The 12286-nt window shown below is 37.8% G+C and overlaps 1 protein-coding gene across 25 annotated transcripts in view; it reads right to left on the bottom strand.

Moving 5' to 3' along the window:
• Positions 1–12286, bottom strand: part of nrxn3a (neurexin 3a) — a 317098-nt gene that overhangs the window by 48909 nt on the left and 255903 nt on the right. For all 25 annotated transcript variants that reach the window (XR_004765382.1, XR_004765386.1, XM_035418878.1 and 22 more), the window contains one exon: positions 3200–3371. Coding sequence is in view for 23 of the 25 variants with exons in the window: in XM_035418878.1 (XP_035274769.1) it covers positions 3200–3371 (172 nt within the window). In the remaining 2 variants the exon portion in view is untranslated. The remainder of the gene's footprint in view (positions 1–3199; positions 3372–12286) is intronic.

Raw genomic sequence — 12286 nt, 5'->3', positions numbered from 1 at the left:
GGATGTTCAGACCGATAGAAGAAACAATAAAAAATAAAAAAGAATAGTAGTATAGTACTATAATAGTAGTATAATTAAATATTTGAAAAAGGCTCAGTTCCACAAAGGTCATACAGTGATAGCTCAGTGGGATGGCTGAACTCAAACAACATGGGGTAAGGTTTGACTGAGGGGGCCTTCTGATGACTGCTCTATCAGTTCACATTCTTGAGCGACTGTCTATAATTCTAAATATTTTATCTGCAAGCTAAAACCTTTGGGCAGAGTAGTCCATTTGGCTGACATTTATATCAAAATATTATACAACCATTACATCCATAAAACCAGCATAGATACTCTCTGTGCTGTCACATTACACTAAAACTGGGGCCGACTCCACTATAATGAGGGGGGGTGGGGGGGGAGGGGGGCATACAAGGTGCTTTCACTGTGCCATGCAATTGCTTCTCCAGTGTCTCTCATGCTAGCAAACTGTCAGTTTTTCACGCCCAGGATTACTTGCAGAAAACATGAACCGACTCAGAAATGAGCAAATTATTAAAGTATTTCAGGGCCACTTAAGCCAATCTTTTTTATAGGTCTGCAGTTTTATATGATGAAAATGAAGGACCTCAAGCTTAAAGCATTTGAGGCGAGGTCTTGATTGCGCCCTAACCTGTAATTACAGATGAAATGACACAGTCTTTAGAAAGGATATAAATCAGTCATGGCTGAATTACATTCACTGCTGATCTAAATATTAGCTGCTAGCCTACTGTAAGTAACAGCATCTAGAAGGACATGGCCTTTGCAAAGCTTCACTGACAACAATCAACAGATTGTGAAGCTCAACCACATATTCAGTATTGTGACCAAACTACGCTAACGGATAATATGCTAATGGCTACGCTAATACGCTAATGTTGTTGCCAAGACAGTGGCACTTCCTTCTCCAGGAATTTGGTGTCAAATGGAAAAATGTGACTGCTAAGTTTAAAAATCCTTTCAAAATGGAGGACAAGAACCAGGATCAGGGTTTTGATTATTCTGCTAGACTGCTGATCCTGTTGAACTCGTGTGAATAATGTCTGTTCTGCCAAAACCAGAATCTACCAATGTGCTCATTAAGCCAGAAAAAATGACACTGTTCTTTCTCATCTGACTGAGATGTTGGGTCAGGACTATGGGAATGGCATCAAATTAATTGATGTACAGTATTTAGATTTAGTTTTTGCAAAGGTAATGCATTTACAAATTAAATGTAGCATCACCAACAATACTTTCTTAGGATGTTGTAGGAATTCAAACACTGCAGAAATACCATTCACAGCCAATAGAATCTAACTCAAACATTCATGCTAGGTCAGCACTCAAAAATTTATTTTATTAATGAATGCTAATTACCTCTCCTTGATGTATTAATCGCCAATATTCTCCTGAGCACCAGCAAGGAATTAAAATGCCAATATGCTACTTATTTATATGCATACATATATGTGCTATGCATGATTTTAGTGCTACACTTAAACCCCCTTACTGAATAAAGTGATTCTGACAATAAACCCCAGGAGCAGGAGACTATCACTTCTGCACCTGGGATCTGTCACTTCCTCTGAACAACAATTGAACAGAAAAACCGAATTTCGATTAGAACAGCCTTCAAAACGATGACCAGGGACATCCCTGAATAGGGGCGTTCGCTGGGTGTTCCAGCTCCACATTCTTGCGATTCCTCAGACCGCGTCAGTCGTGGGCATGCGGCTCGCATCCGCAGGGTCGCAGCTGTGTCCCTCCCCCTCTCATCTGACACGTTCCCCGAGACCCGCAAACATAACACATGATTAACCGGACGCCTGATTAAAAGGGTCCGGGTGCTCAGGGAAGAGCGTAGGAGGATGACCAGCGCTGCTAAGGGGAAGGCAGGGGGCTGGTGTGCTGAGTGCATGCACTGGCAGCTTCACACTCGCCGGCCATCTCTTAAAGGGGAGAATAAATTGGCGCCCATGTGAATGCTCTTCTCATTTGTTGTTATAGTTACCGTGGAGAATACCCTGTGATGACAGCCAGGGAAACGCAGGCACTGATGACTGAGCACCAGGCCATACGTGAGTCATTTAGCTTTTCTCTTCTCGCACTAAGATAACTTTGTGACGTAGGATGAGCATGGGCTTGAGGGAAGCAGATAGTTATGACTCACCCCACCCTTTTGAATTGTGCATGCTTCAACAGGGCGAATCCTCCCATCTCTACACCAGAGAAATGTCCATTTTAACAAGGAGCAGCGAATGCACTGGAGATGGCTTAACCCCCAGTTTTGCCTTGTCAGATGTCATAAAAATTGATTCCTTTCCTCGTGCTTGTTTTCTAAGGCGGGGGTGAGAAAATTGCAACCCAAGCTTGTCCCTGATTGGAGGAGGTGGTCCAGACTTTTTATAACTCAAGGAAGAACGGCAGAATACAGATATCAAAGAAGAGGGCAGGGTGTACAAATTAATTCAGTTTGAACCCTGCGGTGATTGTTGGGCTTGGTGAGTCTCTCTTGGTCCAAATTAATGGACTGCAAGGACTTAAGGATAGAATAGGCTGCATTTGATCACCTTATTTGTATTCTGGACCTGCTTTTCCCTTCAACTTGGGAACATGACATACAAGGCTTGCCTTTATTTACCAAATACACCACAGGTTCCACAGTAGGTAACTTAGCATTCAGAGTGTTCAAAGAGAGCTGCTTATAGCCTTTATGTCTTTCATTTCCCTAAAGGAGAGCCCACTGTCCTTTCAGTAATGCCTCCCACAAGACATTCACCTTGTTAGCTTTGTGCAAAGAAAAAAAAAGAAACAGAAAAAATGAAACAGGAGTTCTCGCACAATTTGAATTTCGCCCGCATGTGGAATTTCAAAAGGAGAATAAGAAAAACAACATGTGTATTACGATGATTGCCAGCCTCATATGGAGCATACTGATTGGACCTTTTTGTCTTTCACTCCTGTAAAGTGAAGCACTTGAAAGTCTGGGCATATGAGTTTTTAATGCTTACTTTTACCAAAGTGTTTTCTTGCTCAAAAGGATATTACAGAGAAAATGTTAACAAAACACATTCTGTTCCCTTTCTGATTGTCAGTGGTTTAAAAGCAACTGCTGTCCAGTGAGTCTTTCACAAACCATTTCTTTTCTACAAATACTAATGCGTTTATCAGTCAATGAATAGGTAGAAGTTACCTGTGGGGTAGTGCTCATTGATTGGCCAGTTGTCCACCTGCAGTGTGGCATTGCCTCCATTTCTGTTAAATCGTACCACATGGTATTTCCCATCATTCACAGGGGTGCTGGATTCCCGCACACTGATGTCAACGGTCCCAATGTTAAACGTAACGCCAATCTTGCCTTGCTCCTGGAAAACAAACAGAAAACCTCTTCAGTATTCTGGGTTCAGTTTACCTGGTAAACCTGCAATGCCACACACCCATGTACATACTTTCACATTTCATTAAATGCAAAAACAACCTTGTTAATATTTGTGACCACCCCCCCCGCCCTTTTTTTTTTTAACAGATTCTCAAATAATCCGTTGCATTAAAGACCTCTGGTGAACTAGTCCACTTAATGAAAATAATTCATCAACCATCACGTTACCACAATCATGGTGAAGTATCTTTTGCACTGATCTAAATAACGCAGTGAAAGTAGCCAAAATCAATGGCACTAAATAAAACAAGGAGAGATAAGGGAGATTAATGGTCACTGAAGGCCCTGAATTATATTGCCCTCACATGGCCGTGTATGTTTCCACACTTTCCTCTGAATTCATTGGTAGAAACCATGAGCACCGATTTGAATTCATGAATAAAAAGCCACTGCCCAGCCTCAACGTTCAATACATGCAAAATTGTAACAGCAGCAATTAATGATGAATTGCATTTCAATCTGTATCAATACATTCCTATTCTGAACAATGAAATATGCAGTCCTGTATCAACTGAGGTTCTGTATGTAGGCTTGGACCTATAGTACTATAATTGTTTTTAAAATGCCAAGGACATTGAACAGCACTTTTTCAGACAAAAGTACAAACTGTCATAATGAACATTTCCTAATTGTTCAAGGCTTTATGGGGCTCAGAGAGGCTTACTGCAATAGTTGATAAGAAAAGTTTTGTCTTATTAACGCTGGACAAGTGAAAGCAAGATTAGTTGACTTTACTCTACAGGAAAATGAGCAAACTACGCAAGAGAAATGTTGGGGAAACGCATTAATAATTACTGTAAAATGTATATTCATTCATTGCAATGGAGGAGCATTTACAGACTGGGGGGGGGGGGGGGGGGGGGGGGGGGGCAGTACTGGGAAACGCAGACTATACACACTTTTTATCCCAAGCCTAATCAACCAAAAGTTCTCTTTTCTAAGTCACTTTATGTAAAGGGCAACATATAGCTCAACGTATATGGTCATCCTAGAGCGGTGGTTCCCAGCCTTGGCCCTGGAGTAGCCCTGTATATGCTGACTTTCATTCCAGCCACAACTGCAATCCCAGAATTTTAACAAGCTGTTCAATTGGGAGCTTTTCATGTTCAGAGGGATTATTTACCCACTTAAGCCACATTATATCAAAAATAGCCAAGAACAATACAATTCCCATGTTTATATTGTGCTTAGTGTGCTATATCGTAAACAATTGCATTACTGTATTGGGTTCATGTTGGGAGAATAGGGATCCCAGTCCTCAACAAATGTGTATGCAACATACTGTCATGTACTGTACTTCATAACTCTTTCATGCTGCAGTCAAGCGCCCATCAATAAACACTAAGTGTGCTCTAAATCCATACTCTATTCATCTTCAGTACCACATCTCTACCATCAAATATTTATGCAGTGCAATGTCATGTGTTTGATACAATTAAAACAAACAGTAGGACATTTATATCAATTTTTTCTGTGTTAAAAATGTACATATCACAACCAAAAATATATAGTTTCATGATTTCTCAAGAGTAAATTTGGAAGACATATTACATACAAATGTTTTAAAATTACAATGTTTAAGCATTATGACTAGAGAAATATGTAACTGATTTGAGTATTATGTCATTTACAAATGTGCCTTATTGGATCAACCTTGATCTTTATTGCTTTATTTCTCTCTCTCTCTCACATACGTATCTAAAACAGTTCAAAAAGTTATAAATCACCGGAATATTTTATATTTGTGCATCAGAATATTTTGTACTATGTCTTTATCAGTGGGCATCAGTTCCAAGATGACACAATAATAGATAATAAATTAGATCAGGGGAGAAACTTATCACCATCTTACACATTTATCACAGCTGATCTGTATAAACGGAAATCTAGGCCAGAGTTCTCAAGTTCATTAGGAATACCTTGTTCCTTGAACACAAAGCAACTATGATAAAACTGTATTCTTGCCGATCCAAGCTATTACGCACCATATGGTAGAAACACGAAAGCATATTTGAACGCTAAGCATTCAGTATAATGGGGTCATTCATACTTGATGTGTGTGGTCCTCACAGACAGACATGAGAATCTGGCAGTGAAATGTGGGTAGTCATAAATACACAGTTGTATTCCCTTTTAGTTTGATGGTCTGGTTTACTATGATGTGATCTAAGGAATACTGCACACCATCTGGATATTTAAAAGCCGTATTTGCAGTTGGTGGAACCGGGATACAGATTGCCAGCATATGGTACAGTATACCAAACTCAGGCAAAGGTGAACAAAAAGAACATTTTATTCTGGTGCATGCTTCCATTTCAAGTATCAACTGGATGAAATTGAATGAATACATGGGAAATGCATTTTGTAAAAAAACCTTCCCTGTGATGGATTGTTGCAATCAAAGGAACAGGCACTTAAAAGTCACATTCTTTGGTCCCATAAAAGCCTTACTTTTTATCGCTGGAATTCCTTGATCACATCAGGGAACCCTTCATAAATACCACCCTTTCACTCTAATGCAATAGTCAAAAAGTTGCCTTCTACTCTAATGCTTGTACGAATACAATATCCTGCTGTATTAATGCAAAGTAAGAAGTAGAAGTAATGAAAAAGCAGCGACATTGAGGAAAACTAAACTATTCGGATGCACTTTTGCACTGTGTGGCATTTCTGTTGTGCTGATACAATTTTATTTGTTAGTATGGGGGGAATAAATAAATTGGTGAATGTAGACTTCTATAACACGTTCACGATTATGAACATGTTACAGAATACATTTACCAAACAATTTATTTTCCCCCCAAAACTAACTAATAACATTACCAGCAAGATAATTCAGCCTCCAAGCCTGAGTGAAGTGATTGACATTTCCAATTACTTTTTATTAGCTGGTCGTTTGCTAGGTGTAAAAAGAATGTCCTGTCGAAAATATTAAAACAACAAAATTGACATGCAGGGTAAAATTGAACAAGGACAATAAACTATTGTTTCTCCCATGGAGATAACAATAGTACTTTGGGCCTTTCGCACTGTGCATAAAATCCTTCAAATCAATTCAGCAGGGATAGGTGGTTAGGACACAAGACAGTATAATTTCCCCCCCGTATAGGCTTTACAATACACTTTAATTGCAATTAAATTATTCCAGTGTTATTTCATTTTGATCAAAGGAATAATTTTCATTAACAATAATCTAAAATAAAAAAAAATTCATTTAATTTTAATCCAAATTTTAAAATGGATATATACATATTTCAGTTTAGACATTACCTCATCACCCTTTGGATAGTTCACCCTTATTTTTTTACCAGTTTACAGGAGTTTGTGAGAGGGAGTTGGAATGAATCTCTTAGTACGTTAAGGCTGAGCAAAAGCAAGAACAACGGCACTGTTACAATTACAGTCAGAGCAACCCAACCATTTCAGGGCCTCTGTGGTCTTCATGACACTGCACACTGACACAAGTGATACGTTCAGCATCTAATTCCAGGCCAATCAATCTGACTGCATGAAGCTCTTTCAAGGGAACAAATCACACTCAAAATACTGCGCAAACTACATGCCGGATTTAGTTCAGACCAAGTAAACAACAGACTCAACAGAAAAAGTGACATTTACAAAGCTGCAGCTAGTATTGATTCTCAGTAAAAGTGGACAAAAAACATATTGGCTGATGGTAATAGGATAAAAATTCTGACCAAAAAACAACAAAAACAGTAATAATGAAAGATATATGTAATGATAAACCTCAGCCTCCAAGTACTGTTTGCTTCCTTAAATCAAACCACGGAAATAATGTGTATATTCCAAATCAAGTAGGACAATTTTATCTGAAGATTCAATTAATTCCCAGTGCAATGTTCATTCCTACATCAAAGACATATTTTGTCCTCCACCCCCTCACTTTTCTTACGTCATTTGTCACATTCTATACAGCACTTCAGTGGCAACTGAAGGACTGCACGGTCACAGCAACATGACCCTCGCCCACGCAGGCGGCAGTGCTATTGAGGCAAATGCACAGTGTCCATATAGTCACCCGCAAGCCATTGATCATTTCCACAATATAAGCCACACGGTGTACCACAGGAGAGATGGCTACAAAAGGAGAGCCACATCTGACCACAGCCGGTAACCTGTAGGGTTCTGGTGATCAACAGCAGGTGTCTAGCAGACATAAGCTTCACTTACCCTCAAAGGACAAAGGACAATTGCATTCCTCAGTTGTGGACTTCCAGTTACATATGTCTATTGACACAGCTTAACTGGAACTACCGATAGCTACGTAGGTCCGATTTCAGTACATAAATAAAAGTTCAAATTAATTTTCTAAAATAATGTGCTGTGAGACTTATATTGTCTTTGAACGTATGTATTTACATTTAGGAATTTAGCATGATGTTATCTACGATGGTTTGTATTTTTAGTATGCACAAAAGTACCCACTAAAAGTTATAGAAAGAGTAAAGACAATTTAGTCTGGACATGAGTGTGCTCTGAATAATGCAACATATTTTCTTCTCATTTCCAAGTGGTTACTGAAAAAAGTGTGAGAGTTAGTTTAGCCGTGCATATCCGTGCACTGTAAAGAACAGGAAAGATGCTTCCATGTAGGAAGCATTTGGCATCCTGAAAATGAAATCAACTTTACAGTCATTCACTGCATTACATAGCTAATTTCATGAAAGATAATTTAGATATATGTGATTGTAAACAATAATTTGATAAGCATATATTACAAACAATATTCAACTTAAATTTGTTTAGAGAGGTATTGTTTAGTTATTGTTCAAATAGAGTTGTTGAAATGTTTAATTCTGATAATTAACGAGAACAAGAGGGCATTAACAACAACGTTTACATTGTTTACTCACATGAGATAACTTGACAATAACATAAGTGTAGCTGGATTGGAAATAGTGAGGTGATGCAGACACTGGGGAACAGAGGCAAACATAAACTCTAAACGATTTCCCAGAAACACTGACAGCAGCTATACACCCCTGAGCCCCATCTCTCATGAGGAAGTAGGAATCTTTTGTGAGTACAAGAATAAAATGGGCACTTTACTTAATGCCACATAATTGACGTACATTACTGGGTAGGTAAAATGTTCAAGAGTGCTATTCGAAGTTAACCTCTAACCCTTTACATCAAAAGGGAGACCATATTTAAATTTATCGCTGGTTTATAGAGTCCTAGTGCAGGATAATGATGTTGACACTATGTAGCTCAATGTCAACTGTCGTGACTACTCTAATCCTCGCATAGGATATTGTTTGGCTGGTCTCATGAATCTTTTTGCAAAATACTTTTTTTTCCACATGTATGTACATGTACATGTACCACATGTATTAATTGATATAATTTATAACTATTGTGCGTGGATTCAGAATGCAAGGCTTAAGTCGTAATTTGATTCATACACTGTAATAAATAAAAATATTTTGATCTTGCGATAAGAGCTCTCAGTGATATTTAATGAGCTTGCTTTAACAACCCCAGATTCTATTTATATTAGAGATGACAAAATTGAGTGTAGCACATAGGCAGCAAAAGGTTCACAGAAAAAGTAATGTTTGATGAGTTTTTTGTACTTTCTCTGGAATCATAACGACTATATCCTAGCGAATATGAAGAGCTATAAAATTCTGCAGCTAGTGTAAACTAATAGCAATAATCCACACAAAAGAGATCTTTAACTTTATAACTTCAATCAAATGTTCAAAATGAATTTGTTTGATTGCAGCACACACAAACATACACACACACACACAAATGTCATGCCTTCAAAAAATGACAGAAGTCATTTTTTAAATGTAGTTAATTCTTTAAACATTACGGACTGTCTAAATTAACTCTCATGTCTCTTGACTGCTATCAATAAAACAATTGTTTCATTGTCTTTTGTCTTGTTTTTTAATTTTTTTTAAACAAGATTTGACTTAACTTGATTTGACTGTCAGACATGGAACATACAGAGCATCAACACACAAAGAAATTTAAAGAAACTCAAAGAAACGTGTGCAAACAATGTACAGTATATTCTTCATGACAATCAAAGTCCAAGTTAATTTGTGCATTGAGCCTGGAAGGTTATTAAAGGAGATGTTATCTGTAGTTCGTTATTGGAATAACTGAATGTTATCGGTAGTTAAACAGAATATGGTGCTTCAAAACTGCATTGGGGATTTAGTAAATTAAATTGAAACAGTTTCGTAATCAAATGGAATCTGGTCTGCAGATATTTCATTTAATGTGCTAGTGAATACAAGCAAAGCAATTAAGGCAATAAAATAGTGCCTCTCAATCTCATAATTCACTGCCCACTAGGGTAAAACTTAATATGTAAATTAAGTGAATTTATCCAATACCTATAAATGAAATGATTCACATGGTAGAGCTCTGGATTTTAGAAAATAAACTTAGAGAAAAGCATTTGCAACAAAAAAGGATCATGATACCCACCAGATATTTTCCTAATAGAATTCTCAATAATAATATGTAGAATCACTGAATTTTTGTAGTACCTCAAGTAATGTACAAAGTGGCGTGCATACTATAGAGGTAGGTCTGAGGAGGACCAGGTGAAACAGTCGATGAGGGAATTAATCAGTGTAATTAGATATAAGAAACTGAAGCCCCCCTGGCAGAAAGGTGTCACTTATAAAGAGCTCGCAAAAGAAGTCTTATAGAACAGAGTAACAAAAATAACACGATACAGTGGCTATACACAGCACCAGGACACAACATCTGCCAGGGACACAGTTGTCTAGTTGAAGCTGATGTATGACTGTTGTCTGTAATTCTTAATCATTCATTGTGACACTAACAGAAAGACAAACAATGTTTTGCTTTCAGATTGCATCTGCTAGAGACCCCTCCAGTTGAAAACAGTAACAGCATTTGCATTTTTGATATAAAATGACCTCTTTCTATTAGGTCTAGAACATGCCTACATACAGAGGCTATAAAATCCTATACTGTCGGCATAGCATAATAGCCTTTACTACATTTTATACAAAGCATCATGGGTATTCACACATCCACAGCAACAAATAGAAAGCTAATTTAATGAACTTAATGAAGTATTCACAGTTCTGTTGCAGCGACGAAAGTGGTGTCAATTATAATGATGCCTGTTTCATAAACAGATTCACACAGTTTATTCACTTCAGATTCACTTCATTGTTTCTTCCACGAAGAGATATATGATACAGCCACAGAATAATTAACAAAAATGGGACCAGTATTGGATTCATGGGTTGAAGATCTTATGCCCATTTTCAAATGTTACAATCACAATCTCAAAAAAGCAATAGACTACATTTTGATGTCTTTTATTTGTATTAGTGCATGCACACGATATAGAGATTTATCTCTGACCTGACCCAGTAGATGCAGAGGAGTATGTGTAACTGACATCTCTCACAGCTTTTCATTAAAAATTTCAAAATATAAAAACCTCTATGAAACTGTGTACACCAGCTTTGTAATTGATTACATATTTATATTTTTCTTTATTACCCATAAGACTGTCTCTTAAGCTAAAATGCAAGGAAAGAAGAAAGGATGTGGAGGCCCGCGGCTCTGTCTCTCTTCCTGTAATGAGAGTATTTAATTCTGTTTCTGTTTCAATGATTATGATATTCGCACACAAACTGTGGCAAGGCAGTGCAGCTGTCAGCACCTTGATCAGGTAATAGAAATGTCACATAAATATAAAGTACAACAGCGCTACAGTGTGAAGATAGTTACAGCAAGAATATAACAAAGATATAACGAGTCTTAAAGCCTGTATCAAATGCTGTATCGTATTAAGACACATGTACAGTACTGTATGACGATGCCCTACAACGGACACTGTAAATGTGTCTTTGTTAACTGGATGTGACATTTAGCTAGCAATCCGCTCGGTACCAGAAATATATTCCTGCATAGATTATAATGACAGGGCCCTGAAGTTACAACGGTCACTCACTTGTTTATTTGCTGACTTAAAGTTACAGAAATGTGATTCAGTATCCAGAAAAGTTTGAAACCAGTGATTTGTGCAAGCTAGCTGCAATCAAGGACATGCTTTAACAGCAAATTAAGCATGTGTAAAACAAAATTAAAACATCTGGCAAGCAATCCCAGGCTGATTGAGTCCTTTCTTTGGGCGAGACTACACCCAATTATCCACTGTGCTATGAGGGCAATGTTCACATTTTGCCATAAACAGCAGTTGACCATTGTGGGAACAGTCATTATGCCCATAAGGAAACAAAGGAGAGCCAACAAGGTGACCCGATGTGGCAGTTCCACAGCAGCGCTAAATAATGTCACCACTCCAAGTCATCAGCTGATCTGCCTCAGATACAAAACGGTAAATTGAGAAGACTGATCTCATTTGCTGGCTAAGTGCAAAATCTGGGTTTGTGGTTGCAAATTCGATACACCAAAACCTTTTGTTTTAGATTTCAGATTTTATTTTTTGTAATAAGAACTTGCTTTCCCTTGACAAGTAAACGCTTTTTTTAGTACTTTTCTACAGTACCAGGGACTATGGGGTGGAGCTAGCAATTTGTGCATTGCTGAAGGGTGAACTTCAAACTTCCTATGAATCATTGATAGCCAAGAAAGGAAAACGACTTGTTTTTTTGCATTTTTGCCAAGATGAAGTCATTTGTGGCACTTTATTTCTATTTAAATTATGAACATAAACTAATCTTAGTCCTGTAAATGGTTCAAGTCTCTTACTTCATTTAAGGCCTTTTCCAAGTCTATGTGATGCTGACATCTGCCTTAAATGGGTGAGGATGGGCTAGATTTGGCATCTGCGCGAAGGTTAAGGGTTAA

This window comes from Anguilla anguilla, chromosome 1, assembly GCF_013347855.1.
Source record: "Anguilla anguilla isolate fAngAng1 chromosome 1, fAngAng1.pri, whole genome shotgun sequence".
Taxonomy (NCBI): domain Eukaryota; kingdom Metazoa; phylum Chordata; class Actinopteri; order Anguilliformes; family Anguillidae; genus Anguilla; species Anguilla anguilla.
The sequence above is the reverse complement of the archived record's forward strand: the minus strand, read 5'-3'. Positions and strand labels throughout refer to the sequence as shown.